Raw genomic sequence first — 18849 nt, forward strand, 5'->3', positions numbered from 1 at the left:
TTCTTATTTCACATGACAACTCAGGAGCAAAAGAGATGGGGAGAAGTAGCTCCTCCTCAGGTTTTTACCTTTATCTTCGGGCACCAAGGATCTGTTGCAACCGTCCTGGCCATCCCCACAACCCTCTCCCAGTGCATCCCAAAATACAGCGCCGAGCTTTGGCTTCAGGTCAAATTCCTGAGGAGGACAAGCGTGTAGACGCTCCAGCATCTTCCACCCTGTGCAGCTCGTTGACAAGAACACCCGGCCCATTTAGACAGTCCTCAAGTTCCTTTTGCTCCCATCTGTCTCTTTGTCCAAAAGAACCTTTCTGACTTAGGCTTGACCTCCCACTGGATGCCTGACCTCCCACAAGTTAAGCCTGTAAGTTATTTCACTGGAGCAACAGGCTCTTCAGGTCGTTGGCACTGTTTCTTCACAGGTGTTGAGAGTATTGTGGAAGCGAGCCCGCTAAGTTTTTCAAAGAAGAAACATTCTGCTCCCTTCACAGATGAATAGGCATCGTCTCCAAACACCCCTGACTCATCATCTGCCTCTCTTTTTATTCCCTCATTTACCGGCTGTGCTGGGTCTTTGTAGCTCCACTCTGGCTTTTCTCTAGTCGCGGTGAGTCGGGACTGATCTTGGTTGCAGTGCACAGGCTTCTCTTTGCAATGGCTTCTCTAGTCACGGAGCTCTAGAGCCTGGGCTCAGTAGAGCCTGGTGCATGGTTTTACTTGCCTCTTGGCACTTAGAATCCTTCTGGACCAGGGATCGAACCCATGTACCCTGCATTGGCTGGCGAGCTCCTAACCCCTGGACTACCAGAGAGGTCCTCATCCGCCTGTCTTAACTTCAGCTTGTTCTTCATGAGTGCTTAATACCCTGCGCCTGGTCTCACCCGTTTGTTTAGCAACCCAGCGTGCATCTGATATGCTCATCGTGGAATAAACAGCGTCCCCCACCCACCCGCTGCCGCTTTCTCTCTGTGTGTGATGGCATTGTAATGAATTTGCGTTCACAGGGCAGTTCTCATGACTCTTCTTAAAGTAGGATTCTGCTTTTTTTGTTGTTTTTTTGGATGGAAACAACTGTCACTGTGCTCTTGGGCTAACCAGAGACTTTTTTTTATTTGTGTTCTCTCTCAAAGCATCAAAGACAACTTTCTCTGCCTCTCACCCAATCGAAATCATCTCCCAAAAGAGGATTTTTCAGGGAAGAAACGGATCACTTAATTAAAAACCTGCTGGGCAAGAGAATCAGCAAACTGATCAACTCCTCGGAGGAGCTGCAGGACGGCTTCCGAGAGTTCTATGACGGCTGGCACAGCAGGCCCCCCAGCTACCAGGGGCTGCTGCTGCCTCACCTCGAGGGCCCGGAGATCAAAGTCTGGGCCCAGCGTTACCTGCGCTGGATTCCGGAGGCCCAGATCCTGGGTGGTGGCGGAGTGGCCACCATGAGCAAACTCTTGGAGATGATGGAGGAAGTCCAGCGCCTACAGGAGAAAATCGAGGCGAGACACCACAGCCAGGAGGCCCTCCAGGCAGAGGCTGCCTCGCCACCGAGGACCTCGGGCCGCCTGTCCTCCTTGTTCCCTTTCGCGCTCCTGCAGCGACATTCCTCCAAGCCCGTCCTGCCCACCAGCGGGTGGAAAGCCCTGGGAGATGAAGACGACTTGGCCAAGCGAGAAGACGAGTTTGTGGATCTAGGGGACGTGTGACTGGCCTGCTCGGTGGCAGTGAGAGAGGACCCTCGCAGGCTGGGACAGGAGCTTGGGCACGTCTGCTTTCCATGTTGGCATGTCACGCTGAAGCTGACTGCCAGGGAAAGCCTGGGTCTTCTGGAAAAGAGCTGGTTCTCATTTTCCCCCCCAGTTCTGAAAGACTATGCAGTTGAAACCCGTATCTCGAGTATTATTGAAAGGAGTTAGTACGTGACCTGTAATACAGCTGTGGCCAGTGTCCTCTGTGTTAGCATCACTCAGACCCCACGGTAGCTACTTTACTACTCAGAAAGGGCTTTGGTAAGCTGTGCTTGGACGCCGTATGGTCCTCACACCTTTCCTGTGCCAATGTGCTTTATCCAGTCGTCAGGAGTAGCGTCTCTTTAGCCCATCCCAGTTCAGAGCAAGTTCAGCTTTACATGATGTGTGTGTGTGTGTGTGTGTGTGTGTGTGTGTGTGTGTGTGGTGTATGTGTGTGTTGGATTAACAGATTCAGATAGCGGTGTTAAGATGTGTGGCCTTCATTTCCAAACCGTAGCAGTTTTCCTGTGTCCTCTTGCCATGCGTGTCACCATCCTAATGTCTCCGACCATCCTCAGACTGTGTCACTTTATGTCGGGGCAGGGGGCTGGCTCGCGGCCGACAGCCCCAGGCTCCCCGCCGCTCGCCACTGGCTGTGCACCGCTTTCCACTGTCCCTTCGCAATCCCTGCCTTGGTGTACCTCGTCCTGGGATCTTGCTGCTAAGCCTGTGGGTCAAACTGGGGGAATCTCTTAGGTTTGCCCGGAGGAGCCTCCATTCTCCCGGAGGCACGCAGTGTTTGAAAGAGGCTGCTTCACCTTTTTCCAACAGCACGCCGAGGCTTCGGAGCATCTGTGACCGCAGTCCTCAGGCGTTTCCCCAGTTTCGCTACCTTGCAGACCGGGGAAGAAGGTCACTGTCGAACGCGGCTATCATAGGGAAGCGGTTAAGCATAAGTCTCAGAAGTGATGGTGACCACATAGTACCTCAGCGATTTAAAAAGCCATAGAAGAAACTTGACTATGCCTGGTAACCTTCCTGGATCTGCTGTTTAAATGATCTATAGTTTTTAAGTACCGGCAAAGCACACTTAGTAAGGACCTGTTTTTTCATTTTCTGTGGAAACCTGTTCAGTTCCACAGAAGGAAGTGGGAAAAATGATCGATCTCACGTCAGAATGTTCCCTATCAGAAGTTTGCCTTTTATATCTGTTTGCTCTCCAGTATGGATTCCAATTTGAACATTACCTGTTTAGAAAAGCTTTCAGTTGCTGAAGGGCAATAAGAAAATTTGAAACTGTTGACAAAGAGGAGTTTCTCGGTTTGCACTGAATCGTCTTTTGTACACCACAGGAAATTGCTTTCCAGTCCTCCCCACGCCGAGTTGATGCTCAAGCCTTGTTGGTCTGTTAAGACGATGGAGATTGAGGGGAGGGCAGGGTTTATGCATCTGGGGCCAAACGCATGCCCAGTCTTGGTTGCCTTAAGAGTCTCACTAGTAAGGTCAGTGTAGGCTTGCAGTGGGGACTTTAAAATGACCCTAATTCATTGGCTGTGTTCTGTGGGCCTTCTTAAATTAGCACTCACCTCCTTTCTCTGCCCCACTGCCTCCCAGATACACTATGGAGTTAACTAGTTTTGTGATCATATTATAATGGGAATATTTCTACAGTAGCCTCTTCAGTCTTAAGATCTTAGTAATTTTCATTCCAAAAATGCCCAGTGTGATGCTTTACATCCATAAAGTATGGTTTAAAGGCACAAGGTCATGGCCTCTCTCATAGCAGTTGAATGTGCATTGAAATATTTTTCTATGATTTTTTTAAAATAAAATTACAATAGAAAAATAAGCTGTTTTAACATGTAAGGTCATGACAGTTTATGTATTTATATCTGAAATGAGATTTCTATAAACTTGTATTTGTGTACAGAATTCTCAGTGGATTTATATATTGTGACATTTTTATTCAAGATTGAGATATGGATTATGGTTAACAGTAAAAGCTAAAATGAGATCATTTACTTTGTCTAAAATGCTGCACTGTGCACGTTTGGAAATGTATATTAATTTCCTGTATATAATATCTTGAGTTTGTTTATACCTCCAAGTTTTTACACTGAAGATAAATTAGCTTTAATTACATTAGAAACTTTTTTTTTTTAAAGGGAATAAGCTGTTGGGCTAAATCTGTATAAATGTGCTTTTTATTTTCTGGATGTACAATGAAAGTTTATACTTGTATTTCACTGCATCGTATCTGATTGCAGAAATTAAAGCACAATTTACAATACTGTATTTGGTGTGGTTGGTATAACATGGAATAATTATTTTCATTTAGTCATTGTATGTGTTGCAGGGGGAGGTGGTTGATTGGTTAGTGGGTGGATGGAAAACCAATAACCAAATAGAGATTTAAAATTTCAGGAGGTGATAAAATACTATAACAAAAAATAAAACAGGGTAGGACCCTATAGAGTAAGGAGGTGGTGCTAGTGGTAAAGAATCTGCCTGCCAGTGCAGGAAACATGAGACTCAGGTTGGAAGATCCATCCCCTGGAGGAGGGCATGGCAACCCACTCCAGTGTTCTTGCCTAGAAAATCCCCATAGATGGAGAAGCCTGGTGGGCTACGGTCCATAGGGTCACACAGAGTTGAACACAATTGAGGTGACTTAGCATGCATGCATGCCTACAGGATAAGTAAAGGGAGAGAGTTTTTTAATCCCTGAAATGAAATATCACTGCCTCTCTGCTTTTGTGGGGATATATAAAATGAGAATAACTGTTGATGGAAGGGCTTTGATGAAAGAGAAAAGGCTTCATTTCCTGCCTCAGAGAGTAAGCAGGCTGGCTTGGGTGGTACGGTGTGTACAAGGAGGACTTTTTCCTCATTCATTTGTTTAGCGTTCGTCTTCGAGAATGAGACCTATCGCTGTTGGTTGAGAAGCTCTGTTCTCTGCCTGCTCCTGCCCGTGGCCCTCTCCCCCGGCTCTGCTCACCGCTCTGTTGCTGTGGGCCAGGCCTGGCACAGGGCCGGTTCTGAGCCATCCCTGGAACTCCGTATGCTCCCACTGCTGCCACATTGCCCTCACGTGCGTCAGGTACCTGATATTTGTATTAAACTCCCGTTAGAAGTTCTGGCCCCTACAAGTTAGCAGTGCATGCAAGCTAAGTCACTTTGGTTGTGTCCGACTGTGACCCTATGGACTGTAGCCTGCCAGGCTCCACTGTTCGTGGGATTCTCCAGGCAAGAATACTGGAGTGGGTTGCCCTTTACTTGTCCAGGGGATCTTCCCAACCCAGAGATCCAACCCACATCTCTTACGTCTCCTGTATTGGCAGCAGGTTCTTTACCGCTAGTGCCACCTGGGAAGCCCTGAGGTTAGCCGACTCCAGTCCTGTTTTCCACATTTGTTAACTGGCTCTTGGACTTGGGAGAACACCCTCTCTCCAGGTTTTGCTTGTTCCTGGATTTCTAGGTGCGGGCCAAGGGGGGACTGAGGGAAAGCAGGGCGGGGAGAGGAAGAGTGAGCATTTCATTTCCCATCCAGTGTGAAACAGGACAGTGGGGAGAGGTGGCTCCTGCTGAGAACAGACTGCCTGCCTTCTGTGTCACCTCCTGTCCTGGAAGGTGAGTGGACGGGCAGAGGGAACCTGGACTCTCGCTTGTTTTCTGAGCCCCTCCCCTCCCGTGGTTGTGCTCACTGTTTCTTCAACAGGAGGAGAGTCTCCTCAGCTGTGCTTGTGCCCTGCTGGGCCCTAGGGCATTTGTGAAGCCCACCCCAGGGCAGGACTACTGCAAGGCCAGGGGACAGGGCCTTCAGTGACAGGTCCTTCCACATCGACCCTTCTAGCAACCATCCCCAAACACACTTGCTCTTAAAAATATTAGATGGAGGTGGAAAAGAGAAGGCCCTGTTTGTGCCTTGGGTTCCAGTGTAACCAGGTATTGTGCAAGGGCTTATATGGGAATGTACTAACAATCAGGCCGGCCATGGGTAATAACAAATAACTGGTTAAGGGTCATTTATGTATTGAACAGGAAAGTTATTTGTTAGAATGATGGTTCTGTATCTCTAAAAACAGACAAGTTGGTCTATTTTGTGGTTCAGGCCCAGGTTCTTTTAAATTCTTTGGTGTTTAATCCTCCCATGACACCGTCCACCTTTAGCAGTTTAAGAATATGAAGGTATGTAATCATATGGAAATATACACAGTCCTAACCAGTGGACAGCCAGAGAAGTATGTGGCTTTTTAAAAAAATCCAGTTTTGCTGGTCAGTCCAGTTTTTGTTAACTTTTTTTTTTTTAAAAACATTAGGTTTGAATATTCCTTTTGTGAAAAGCTATGTGACGTTTGTTTTAGTCTTGAATGGAGAACTTTTCAAATAATCAGAGGACTGGGGCAGGCAAGTGCACTGCTAATTCCCATCGCCGAAAGGGCACAGCTCCCCACACTGAAAGGGCACAGGGCGTGCCATTCCTGGGCTGGGAAGGAATGCAAAAGGGCGACATTTCATCCCCGTCAGACTGACCTGAGGACCTTGGCCTGGAATGCATTGCTGCAGGAAGAGCTGAACACAGCCCAACCCAAACTATACCTAGAGTGGAGAACAACAGATTGGGGTGAGAGTGGAGGTGTGGGGGCAGGGATGGGCTGGGAAAGGGGCAGGAGGACTTGTTCCAGGATGATGGCAGCATTCTACATCTTTATTTTATTTTTGTTCTTAGCTGCACTGGGTCTTCATTGCTGCGAGTGGGCTTTCTCTAGTTGTGGTGAGTGGAGGCTACTTACTCATTGTGATGGCTTCTCTTGTTGCAGAGCAAGGGCTCTAGGGTGTGCGGGCTCAGTAGTGGCGCACAGGCTCAGTAGTGGCGCACAGGCTCAGTAGTGGCGCACAGGCTTAGTTGCTCCGGGGCATGTGGAATCTTCCCAGAGCAGGGATCGAATCTGTGTTGCCTACATTAGCAGGCAGATTCTTAACCACTGGACCACCAGGGAAGTCCAGCATTCTACATTTTTTTAAATTAATTTTTTAAATTGAAGGATAATTGCTTTACAGAATTGTGTTGTTTTCTGTCAAGCCTCGACACGAGTCAGTCATAGGTATACATATGTCCCCTCCCTCTTGAACCTCCCTCCCATCTCCCTCCCCGTCACACCCCTCTACTGCTGCTGCTGCTGCTGCTGCTAAGTCGCTTCAGTCTTGTCCTACTCTGTGTGACCCCATAGACGGCAGCCCACCAGGCTCCCCCGTCCCTGGGATTCTCTAGGCAAGAACACTGGAGTGGGTTGCCATTTCCTTCTCCAATGCAGGAAAGTAAAAAGTGAAAGTGAAGTCACTCAGTCGTGTCTGACTCCTAGCGACCCCATGGACTGCAGCCTACCAGGCTCCTCCATCTATGGGAGTTGCCAGGCAAGAGTACTGGAGTGGGGTGCCATTGCGTTCTCCGATCCCACCCCTCTAGGTTGATACAAAGCCCCTGTTTTATTTTCCTGAGCCATACAGCAAATTCCCATTGACTATGTATTTTATACATGGTAATGTAAATTTCCATGTTGCTCTCTCCATACATCTCACCCTCTCCTCCCCTCTCCCCATGTCCATAAGTCTATTCTCTATGTTTGTTTCTCCACTGTTACCCTGTAAATAAATGCTTCAATACCATCTTTCCAGATTCCATATATATGCATTAGTATACAATATTTATCTTTCTCTTTCTGACTTACTTCACTCTGTATAATAGGCTCTAGGTTCATCCACCTCATTAGAACTGACTCAAATGCCTTTCTTTTTATGGCTGAGCAATATTCCATTGTGTATATGTACCACAGCTTCTTTATCCATTCATCTGTCAATGGACATCTAGGTTGCTTCCATGTTCTATCTGTTATAAATAGTGCTACAGTGAACGTTGGGGTATATGTGTCTTTTTCAATTTTGGTTTCTTCAGAGTATACAGCATTCTACATCTTGATAAGCATTTGGCTTATACAGGTGTGTGACAAATCTCGGTGAAATTACATTGAAGCTGTGTGTTTCACGGTATTTAAATTTTGCATTAAGAGAATATTAAGCAAATCTTGAACTCTATTTAATGATACTGCTAACAAATTATTTATGGGGAAATGCTCTGTTGTCTGCGTTTTACTTTCAGTGGCACCAACACCATGAGGGATTAATGGCTGGGTAGAGGGATGGACATGGCTGGATATGTGATAAAGTGAATAACGGATAGTAGATAAAATGACAGTGATGTGATCTCGAGCTGGGTGTGTGGGAGTATGAGTGTCCACAAAATTCTTTAAAACTGAGTGTGTTTGGAAGTTTTTGTAATAAAATGTTGGATCTGGGGGACTTCCCCAGCAGTCCAGTGATTAAGACTCTTTGCTTCCAATTCAGGGCCCATGGGTTCAATCTCTGGTCAGGGAACTAAGATTTCACATGCCATGCAGCGTGGCCAAAAAGTGAAAAAAAAAAAAAGTTGGATTGTTTTGGAGGAGGCCATGCCTCCAGCATGCAGGAGCCTATTTCTCCAACCAGAGATTGAATCTGTGCCCCCTGCAGTGGAAGTGTGGCGTCTTAACCATTGGACCACCAGGGAATTGCATGGAAAATTTTAAAAATAAACCCTTCAAGAATTAATTCTAAACAGAGGGAGGAAAGGTGCCTACGACTATAGCAGTCTTTTATGAGAGAAGAGAAACCCTATCCTTATAAAACTACCTGGCCACCAGGAAGATATAAAGAAACTGAGAGAAGGAACCGGAATGTTCATGTTCTCCTCCCCCCACTGCCCAGAGCCCCCTATTTCTGTTTCCATCATTTCTGCACCATCATTTTCTGTTGCCTGGATCATCATTCTAAACTCCTTTCTCTCTGCTTTTGTCCTTTGTCTCATGTTGCTAGTGAATCTTCCTAAAGTAGTCATGTGATTTTTTTTTTTTTTCTTCTTTTTGACTTGAAAACATGTGATGGATGCATCCATTAGAACTCTGGGTTACAGTATCTTAAGCCAAAAAGAGAGACTATGAGTTTGGAGGTGGGGGTCAGAGATGCTGTTGGATCTCTGTTCCTGAAGCCCATGTAGTCTTCTTTTTTTTAATTTGGCTGCTCTGGGTCTTAGTTGCAGCAGGTGAGTTCATTGTAGCATATGGGATCTTTAGTTGCAAAATGTGGGATCTAGTTCCCTGATCAGGGACTGAACCTGGGTTCTGCATTGAAAGTGTGGAATCTTAGCCATGGGACGACCAGGGAATTCTCCCTGAAGCCCATGTAGTCTGTTCTGAGCATTCTTTGCTGTTCTTGGATCTGCATACCAGCTTTCTTGTCTTCCCAGTTGATGAAGTGGAATGAAACTCCCACAGCAAGTGTTTTCAAGAGACCAGTCAGATTGAATTGGAATCTTGGTCCCATTCCAGATCCGGGGCGGAGAGTCTGGGCCAGCCAGCTGTGGGGCGGGGTCTTCACTGGGCCACTCCCCACAGCTCTGAGTGTGCTGTGCGCTTGCCTGCCCAGAACAGATGCCAGCTATTCACTGCTTATTAATTGTGAGGTAGTCATCTTTCCCTGTCAAATTCTCAAGTTTCATCATATTATGAATGTCACATTTCTGTGTTTTTCTACATTGACTGACAGCGGCCCCCATCAGGGGCTGAGGAGTGTGATAGTTAAGGGGTGGCCTCTCTAGAACCAAACTACCTGAATTTCTGAACCCCTGATTCACAACTTACGAATTGTGGGACTTGGCTGAGGGAGTTACTGTCCCTCTCTCCCCGTAAAATGGCAGCATTCACAGAACCCATCTTATTGGAGCTTTGGAGGATTAATGATGAGTTCCTCTTAAGTGTCTATTACGTAGTAGATGTTCAACAAATGTTAGCTATTATTATGTGGTCATTTAAATACTTTAGGTAAACAGAGGTGTGTGTGTGTGTGTGTGTGTGTATGTGTGTGTAAACTTAACCAGGAGCAGTTAACATTTGAAATACCCCAAACAGGAATCCAAGTTCCAAAGGTGGCTATGTAAGCACTTCAGATGTTCAAAATCTACCTCCAAAGGTTTGCTGAGCATCTTCTGGCAGCGAGATGTGTCAGTACTTGGGATATACTCTTGCCCCTGCCCACTGCTGATTTCCAGAAGCTACTGACTTAGCAGAAGAGTGTCACAATTATGTAATGGCCAAAATGACTTGGATCAAGTCATGACTTCAATCATTATATATATCAGTAGTTAACATTTACTGGATGTTCAGTCATAGTCGTATCTGGGGGAACGCCTCCCTGTTCCCTACAGTTGTATGGGAGGCTTAGGGTATATGAAGTCGGCCTGCAGTTTTTGGTTCATTGTGGCTGCCACCTAAGGTCTCTATGTCTTTGTTTGTTTTTTTAATTAATTAGTTAATTTTTGGCTGTGCTGAGTCTTTGTTACTACACGTGGGCTTTCTCTACTTGTGCCGAGTGGAGACTACTCTTTGCTGTGGAGCACGGGCTCTAGGGCATATGCGCTTCAGTAATTGCAGCACATGCGCCCTAGAGTACACAGATTTCAGTAGTTGTGGTGCACAGGCTTAGTTGCCTTGTGACACATGGGATCTTCCTGGATCAAGGATTGAACCTGTGTCCCCTGCGTTGGCCGGCAGATTCTTAACCATTGGACCACCAGGGAAGTTACTCGTTGGCTTAGTTTGGATTTACCCAGTAGCCAAGACTCAGACAAATGTTTGAATGCAACTTGTTTATCTGGCAAGTGATCCCAAGGAACAGCGTGAATGAGTGAGCAATTAGGAAAGGTTCATGTAAGTTACTGCAGTGAGCAATGGGGCCCAGCCCTGCCAGGAACCCTCTGAGAGACCATATGAACTTAGGAGAGTGCTGATTATACCCATCTCTCTTTTTAAAAAACAATTTGTTTTTGGCTGCTTTGCATCTTTGTTGCTGCTAGCAGGCTTTCTCTAGTTGCGGCGAGCGGGGGCTACTCTTAGTTGTGATGTGTGAGCATCTCATTGCAGTGGCTTCTCGTTGCAGAGCACAGGATCTAGGCTCATGGGCTTCAGTAGCTGCAGCACACAGGCTCAGTAGTTGCGGCTCTTGGGCCCTAGAGCGCACTGGCTCCAAATAGTTGTGATGTGCGGGCTCAGAATTGTGGCGTGTGGACCTGGTCGCTCTGTGGCATATGGAATCTTTCCAGACCAGAGATTGAACCGGTGTCCATCCCCTGCATTGGCAGAAGGATTCTTATCCACTGTACCACCAGGGAAGTCCCCATATCTCCTTATCTTGCCTCACTCAGCATGGTCTTGTGAAAATTCCTCTAAATTAGGAGGTAGAGTTCCAATGCATTTTATATAATAGCGCCTCAAAGAGCATCATAAAGGGCTTTTGTAACAACTAACCCTTTCACCTCTCTCCTACCTCAAGATAAATTCCTTGATTTCTCCCCAGATTCCAAATGTGGGAGAATCTGTGGCTGTGGCTCCCCTCTTGTTTAAGGGGTACTATTTCTATATATCCTCAATGCTCGTGGGCATTCTAAATGCCCTTCTTATTTCTACTAGGAGGCTGAATTTCATCCTGCCCCAGGGCTTCTGGTTACAGGGCCTGATTTCCCAGAATTCTTGAATATTTGACCCACCCTGTCCCTTGCCTCCCAGGAAGTGGCGAAATTAAACTAGATGAGTATGTGATTTAGTCCTTACTGTGAATTAGAACCTTTTGTTTAATTAAATAAAATCAAATACCTGTAGTGTTTTCAATTCCCAGAGCACCCATACATTCATCCAGTTCCAAGGCTCCCCACCAGCCTTTTCAAGTGCAATGACATTCTCAAACATGCACCACCACCCCAAATCCTCTGAGCTATGAGACACGAAGAAACAACAGCCAGAATTCAAGAAATAAATGTTTTGTGATTAAAAAAAAAAAATGAGCAAAATGCCAAGACATTAAACAGCATCTGTTTATAGTAGGTGGTAAGAAAAACATAATGTAACACATGCCATTTCTTGCCCATGCCTAACCAGTTAGATGTATGCTTCTACTGTGTGAGCAGCTTCAAAATTTGTTGGTTTTCTTTGCAATAACATAGCACATGCCAGGGAATAAGGGCTCAGTGTGTTGTCGGCACAAGGAGAACTTATCCTGGACTGACTCAGGCAGAAAGGAGCCAAGTTGTCAAGACAAAGGGCAACTGAGCTCCATGAATTCCAGCCTGACACCCCCGGCTGCTCAGTTCAGAGATACAGTTCCATGGCTATGTCCCAGTGAGCTGCCTTGTTGGGTACCCCTGTTCGTAGACCAGGTGGTTTAGAGTATTCATGACTCCCAGAGAGAACAGGCTGGGTAGAAGGAAGCTGCCCTTTCAGTCAGTTCAGTCGCTCAGTTGTGTCCAACTCTTTGCAACCCCGTGGACTGCAGTCTGCCAGGCCTCCCTGTCCATCACCAACTTCCAGAGTTGACTCAAACTCATGTCCATTGAGTCAATGATGCCATCCAACCATCTCATCCTCTGTCGTCCCCTTCTCCTCCTGACTTCAGTCTTTCCCAGCATCAGGGTCTTTTCAAATGAGTCAGTTCTTCACATCAGGTGGCCAAAGTATTGGAGTTTCAGCTTCAGCATCAGTCCTTCCAATGAATATTCAGGACTGATCTCCTTTAGGATGGACTGGTTGGATCTCCTTGCAGTCCAGGGGACTCTTAAGAGTCTTCTCCAACACCACAGTTCAAAAGCATCAATTCTTCAGCATTCACATCCGTATATGGATAGTCCAACTCCCACATCCATACATGACTACTGGAAAAACCATAGCTTTGACTAGATGGAACTTTGTTGGCAAAATAATGTCTCTGCTTTTTAATATGCTGTCTAGGTTGGTCATAACTTTTCTTTCAAGGAGCAAGCATCTTTAGCTGAGAGTTTCTTCTTTTGGAGGTGGTATTAAAAGACGCTTACTCCTTGGAAGGAAAGTTATGACCAACCTAGATAGCATATTCAAAAGCAGAGATGTTACTTTGCCAATAAAGGTTCGTCTAGTCAAGGCTATGGTTTTTCCTGTGGTCATGTATGGATGTGAGAGTTGGACTATGAAGAAGGCTGAGTGCGAAGAATTGATGCTTTGAACTGTGGTGTTGGAGAAGACTTTGAGAGTCCCTTGGACTGCAAGGAGATCCAACCAGTCCATTCTGAAGGAGATCAGCCCTGGGTGTTCTTTGGAAGGAATGATGCTAAAGCTGAAACTCCACTACTTTGGCCACCTCAGGTTGGCCTGAGTTGACTCATTGGAAAAGACTCTGATGCTGGGAGGGATTGGGGGCAGGAGGAGAAGGGGACGACAGAGGATGAGATGGCTGGATGGCATCACTGACTCGATGGACTTGAGTCTGAGTGAACTCCAGGAGTTGGTGATGGACAGGGAGGCCTGACATGCTGCGATTCATGGGGTCGCAAAGAGTCGGACACAACTGAGCGACTGAACTGAACTGAACTGAACAGGTAACAGCTTTATTGAGATAAAATTCACATACCATACAATTCACCCATTTAAGGTGTACTAAGCAATAGTTATTAATATATTCACAGTTGTGTAGCCATCACCACAATTATAGAACATTTCCATCACCTCCAAAAGAAACTCACCCTTAGCTATCACTTCCCAACCCCTCATGATCTGCCAGCTTTAGGCAGCCACTAGTTTGTCTGTCTCTGATATTTGCTTATTTTGGACATTTCATATAAACAGAATCATGTATGTGGTCTTCTGTGATCAGTTTCTTCCACTTAGCAGAATGTTTACAAGGTTCATCAATATATATAGGATGTATCAGAACTTCATTCCTTTGCGTGGCCTAATAACAGCTTGTTGTATGGATATCCACATTTGGTTCATCCGTTCACTAGTTTGGGCATTTCACCTGTTGGATGGGTCCATATCCATCCAAACCACCAAGTTTACCCATTCCTTAGTTTGGGTTGTTTCCATATCTTCCACATTATTATGACTAATGATGTTAGAAACATTTGTGCAAGTTTTTTTGCAGACATATGTTTTTATTTCTCTTGGATAGGTATCTAGCAATGCGATGTCTGGGTAACATAGTCACTGTCTGTTTAACTTCCTGAGGAACTGCCAGACTGTAGTCCAGAGTGGCTGCACTATTTTATACTCTCCTCAGCAACATATGAGGATTGCCATTTCTCCGCACCTTGCTAGTATTGGTTATTATCAGACTTTCCTATTTGAGAAAACTCAGCGGTGGCCACAGGACTGGAAAGGTCAGTTTTCATTCCAATCCCAAAGAAAGGCAATGCCAAAGAATGCTCAAACTATTGCACAGTTGCACTCATCTCACACGCTAGTAAGTAATGCTCAAATTCTCCAAGCCAGGCTTCAGTAATACATGAACTGTGAACTTTCAGATGTTCAAGGTGGTTTTAGAAAAGGCAGAGGAACCAGAGATCAAATTGCCAACATCCGCTGGATCATCGGAAAAGCAAGAGAGTTCCAGAAAAACATCTATTTCTGCTTTATTGTCTATGCCAAAGCCTTTGACTGTGTGGATCACAATAAACTGTGGAAAATTCTGCAAGAGATGGAATACCAGACCACCTGACCTGCCTCTTGAGAAACCTATATGCAGGTCAGGAAGCAACAGTTAGAACTGGACATGGAACAACAGACTGGTTCCGAATAGTAAAAGGAGTACATGAAGGCTGTCTATTGTCACCCTGCTTATTTAACTTCTATGCAGAGTACATCATGAGAATCGCTGGGCTGGCAGAAGCACAAGCTGGAATCAAGATTGCCAGGAGAAATATCAATAACCTCAGATGACACCACCCTTATGGCAGAAAGTGAAGAGGAACTCAAAAGCCTCTTGATGAAAGTGAAAGTGGAGAGTGAAAAAGTTGGCTTAAAGCTCAACCTTCAGAAAACGAAGATCATGGCATCTGGTCCCATCACTTCATGGGAAATAGATGGGGAACAGTGGAAGCAGTGTCAGACTTTATTTTTCTGGGCTCCAAAATCACTACAGATGGTGACTGCAGCCATGAAATTAAAAGACGCTTACTCCTTGGAAGGAAAGTTATGACCAACCTGGATAGCATATTCAAATGCAGAGACATTACTTTGCCAACAAAGGTTCGTCTAGTCAAGGCTATGGTTTTTCCTGTATGGATGTGAGAGTTGGACTATGAAGAAGGCTGAGTGCTGAAGAATTGATGCTTTTGAACTGTGGTGTTGGAGAAGACTCTTGAGAGTCCCTTGGACTGCAAGGAGATCCAACCAGTCCATTCTGAAGGAGATCAGCCCTGGGATTTCTTTGGAAGGAATGATGCTAAAGCTGAACCTCCAGTACTTTGGCCACCTCATGCGAAGAGTTGACTCATTGGAAAAGACTCTGATGCTGGGAGGGATTGGGGGCAAGAGGAGAAGGGGACGACAGAGGATGAGATGGCTGGATGGCATCACTGACTTGATGGTCGTGAGTCTGAGTGAACTCTGGGAGTTGGTGATGGACAGGGAGGCCTGGCATGCTGCGATTAATGGGGTCGCAGAGAGTCGGACACAACTGAGTGACTGATCTGATCTGATCTGATCTGCGTGGTAAAGAATCCGCCTGCCAATGTAGGAAATGCAAGAGATGCAGGTGTGATCCATGGGTCAGGAAGATCCCCTGGAGGAGAAAATGGCAAACCGCTCCAGTATTCTTACCGGGAAAATTCCATGGATATAGGAGCCTGGCAGGCTACAGTCCAGGGGGTTGCAAAGAGTCAGACACAGCTGAGCACACACACACATAATTGCTTTACAATGTTATGTTAGTTTCTGCTGTACCACAAAGTGAATCAGCTATATGTACACATATATCTCCTCCTTCTTGAGCCTTCCTCTCAGCCCCCCACCCAAGCCCTCTACATTGTCACAGAGCACCAGCTGGTCTCCCTGTGCTATGCAGCAGCTTCCCACTAGCTCTCCACTGTACACGCGGCAGTGTATATGTCCGTGTTACTCTCCCAGTTCATCCTGCCACCCCTTCCGCCCCTGTGCCTACATGTCCATTCTGTATGTCTGCATCTCTATTCCTGCCCTACAAATAGATTCATCTGTATCATTTTTTCTAGATTCCACATATATGCATTAATATATAATATTTGTTTTTCTCTTTCTGACTTACATCACTCTGTATGATAGACTCTAGATCCATCCACGCTCTACAAATAACCCAATTTTTTTCCTTTTTCTGGGTGAGTAATATTCCACTGTATATGTGTACCACATCAAGAAGATAGGATTTATTAATAGAGAAGATAGGAAGGAAATCTTCTCTAGCTCTACGGACCTAAGTCAGCATTGTTCAGGGAGGTTGTGGCTCCCGGTCCACACTCCCCATCATTCCCAGCTTTCCACTGCCTTTCTTCCACTGTTTTTCTCTCTGTTGCTCTGGAAGACTTGACTGCCTCTACGCACATGGAATCCCAGGATTCCATGACCTGAACACTGACTACCGTTGCCTTTTATCTTCTCAGGAACCTTTGCTCTCTATTATTTTCTGTCTCCCTGGTCCTTTAGTTCAGGGAGACAGTCCTGGGCTTCCTTGGTGGCTCGGACAGTAAAGAATCTGCCTGCAATGCAAGAGACCTGGGTTTGATCTCTGGGTCAGGAAGATCCCCTGGAGTATCCCACTCCAGTATTCTTGCCTGGAAAATCCCCTGGACAGAGGAGCTTGGCAGGCTACAGTCCATGAGGTCACAAAGAATTGGATACAACAGAGCGACTTACACTGGTCATTTAGTCCCTACTGGTCCTGTCCATCAGTATTACAATGAGCCCCACTCTAGCTTATCTCGAAACAAACAAAACTCATGTCTTGATCTTATCTTCCTCCTCCACCTATGCTCCCCACCCCCATGCCTGCCCTCCAGCACTGTCCCGTCTCACATTCACTTCTCAGTCCACCCAAACTTCCTTTAAAAAAAAAAAAAAATCATGTATTTGTCTGTGCCAGGTCTTAGCTGCAGCGCTCGAAATAGTCGATCTTCATTGTGACATGCCAACTCTCAGCTTTGGCATGTGGGATCTAGTTCCCTGACCAGGGATGGAACCAGGCCCTCTGCACTGGGAGCATGTAGTCTTAGCCACTGGACTTCTCTTAGTCACAGGGAAGTTCCCAACCCCAAACTTCTAAGACTGTTATCTCAAAAACCCAATGAGTTCTGTGTCACCAAGCCCAAAGGACACTTTTCAGTTCTCATCTTGTGGAGCAGTTAGGACTGAGCATGACAAGGCAAGAAGGGGGACGTGGGCATTGGGGAGCTGGCCATCAACACCTGCCAGACCTTGACTGACTCCCTCAGTGGCCAGCACTGTCGGCCATTTCCTCCTTGAGTAAATCTCTTCTCTTGGGTGCCATGATAATACACTCTCCTAGTTTTCTTCCTACCCCTCTGGCTGCTGCTTCCTAGTCTCCTTGACAGAGATTCTTTCTTCTATCCTCCTCAGGTCCCTTCTCACTCTTAACCCTCTTCCTGGATGATGTCGTTCATTCCTGTGGCTTTAGTCACCATGTGGATATGAATGACTCCCCAGTCCTTATCTCCTGCCTCTACTCCAGATCTTTGTCTCCTGCTTGCTACCCTGTAGCAAGACTTGAATGTCTGCAAAACACTTAGAACTCAACATATCCAAAATTAAACTCATTCCTTCCAAACTTGCTTCTCCTCCAGAGTTGTGTCTTCATGAATGGCTGTGCCATTCACTTCACTGCTCTGGATGTCTTCTTTCCCTGTTCCCTGACCCTAATTAAACCCAAGCCCTATGGGTCTACCTACTACATGACTTCTGAATGGCCTTCCTCTTCTCTCCATCCTCACTGTCACCACACGTATCTTAACAAGCTTGGGCAGCACCTGGACTGCTCTCTCACTGTCTCTCATTTTGTCTTTATGGATGTTAATCTCCAAGTTGATCTCCACTCTGAAGACAGAATCTTTCCAAAATGTCAACCAAATCCAGTCACTTCTCATGAACATAAATTGTCATACAGTCGTAAAAATGTTGTTTATGAAGAGTATATTAATTGACACAAGAAAATGTTCACAACATCATCCTTAAGTGAAAAAAGCTTGAATTTAAAACTTCTGTCACGTTTCTAATTTCCTTTACAAAAATGCATGGAAAAGGTAACAGGAAAAATATTCCAAAATGTTAGGAAAACTCAAACTCGTAGAATTATTGGTCATTTTTTATATTCTTCCTTATAGGCTTCCCTGGTGGCTCAGACAGTAAGTAATCTGCCTGCAATGCAGGAGACCTGAGTTTGACCCCTGGGTCAGAAAGATCCCCTGGAGAAGGAAATGGTAACCCACTCCAGTATTCTTGCATGAGAGAATTCCATGTACAGAGGAGCCTGGCGGCCACAGTCCAGGGGGTCACCAAGAGTTGGACGTGACTGAGTGACTAACACTTTCACTTTATATTTTTAATAATTTGACAATTGCTTCTATAATGAACTTGTGAATAAGTCAGAAGTTTTTCCCCACTTTGGTTGCTAGAGACAGAAACTCAAATCAAATATACTTTAAGCATAGGGGGAAGTTATGAGAATCCTGTTGTATCTCCAAAACTAAATGACTGGAAACCAGGCCAGCCTCAGCAATTACTGAACCAGAAATGCAAACATTGCCTATGTTCTTTCTCCACCTCAGTGGCTTTCCTCTGTATGTCTGCTTAGTTTCATCCTTACTTTTCAGACCAATTTTCTCTGGTCCAAGTAAGAGAAAATGTAGTCCTTGCATGCCCTGACTTCACAGTTCATGGTCCTGGGATTCTTAAGACAGACTAGACCACCTGTCTCTAGATCCAAATCAGCTAAGGATTAGGACTCTCCCAGCTCAGATAAGTGCACCGGTCCCCTGCCGAGAGAGGCAGAATCATGGTGCACTAACATGGTGGCTTCCCTGGTTATCATGTGAATGGTGTGTATATGTGTGTGTGGTAGGCAAGGGATTGAAAAGAAGAATAGGAGGTGGTTGGGACTTCGCTGGCAGTCCAGTGATTAAGACTCTGTGCATCAAATACAAGGGGTGCAGGTTCAATCCATGGTCAAAGAACTAAGATCCCATATGC

The 18849-nt window shown here is 45.7% G+C and overlaps 1 protein-coding gene across 2 annotated transcripts in view; it reads left to right on the forward strand.

Moving 5' to 3' along the window:
• MTMR12 (myotubularin related protein 12) overlaps positions 1-4018 on the forward strand; it is a 68550-nt gene extending 64532 nt beyond the window's left edge. Inside the window, exons 16-17 of one of the 2 annotated variants that reach the window (XM_061393801.1) lie at positions 580-606; positions 1130-4018. In XM_061393801.1, coding sequence (XP_061249785.1) covers positions 580-606; positions 1130-1699 — 597 coding nt within the window. In that variant the 3' untranslated portion in view covers positions 1700-4018. The remainder of the gene's footprint in view (positions 1-579; positions 607-1129) is intronic. The other variant, XM_061393802.1, reaches the window with a different exon arrangement.
• The last annotated feature ends 14831 nt before the right edge of the window (positions 4019-18849 follow it).

The sequence above is a fragment of the Bos javanicus genome, chromosome 20, assembly GCF_032452875.1.
Source record: "Bos javanicus breed banteng chromosome 20, ARS-OSU_banteng_1.0, whole genome shotgun sequence".
NCBI lineage: Eukaryota > Metazoa > Chordata > Mammalia > Artiodactyla > Bovidae > Bos > Bos javanicus.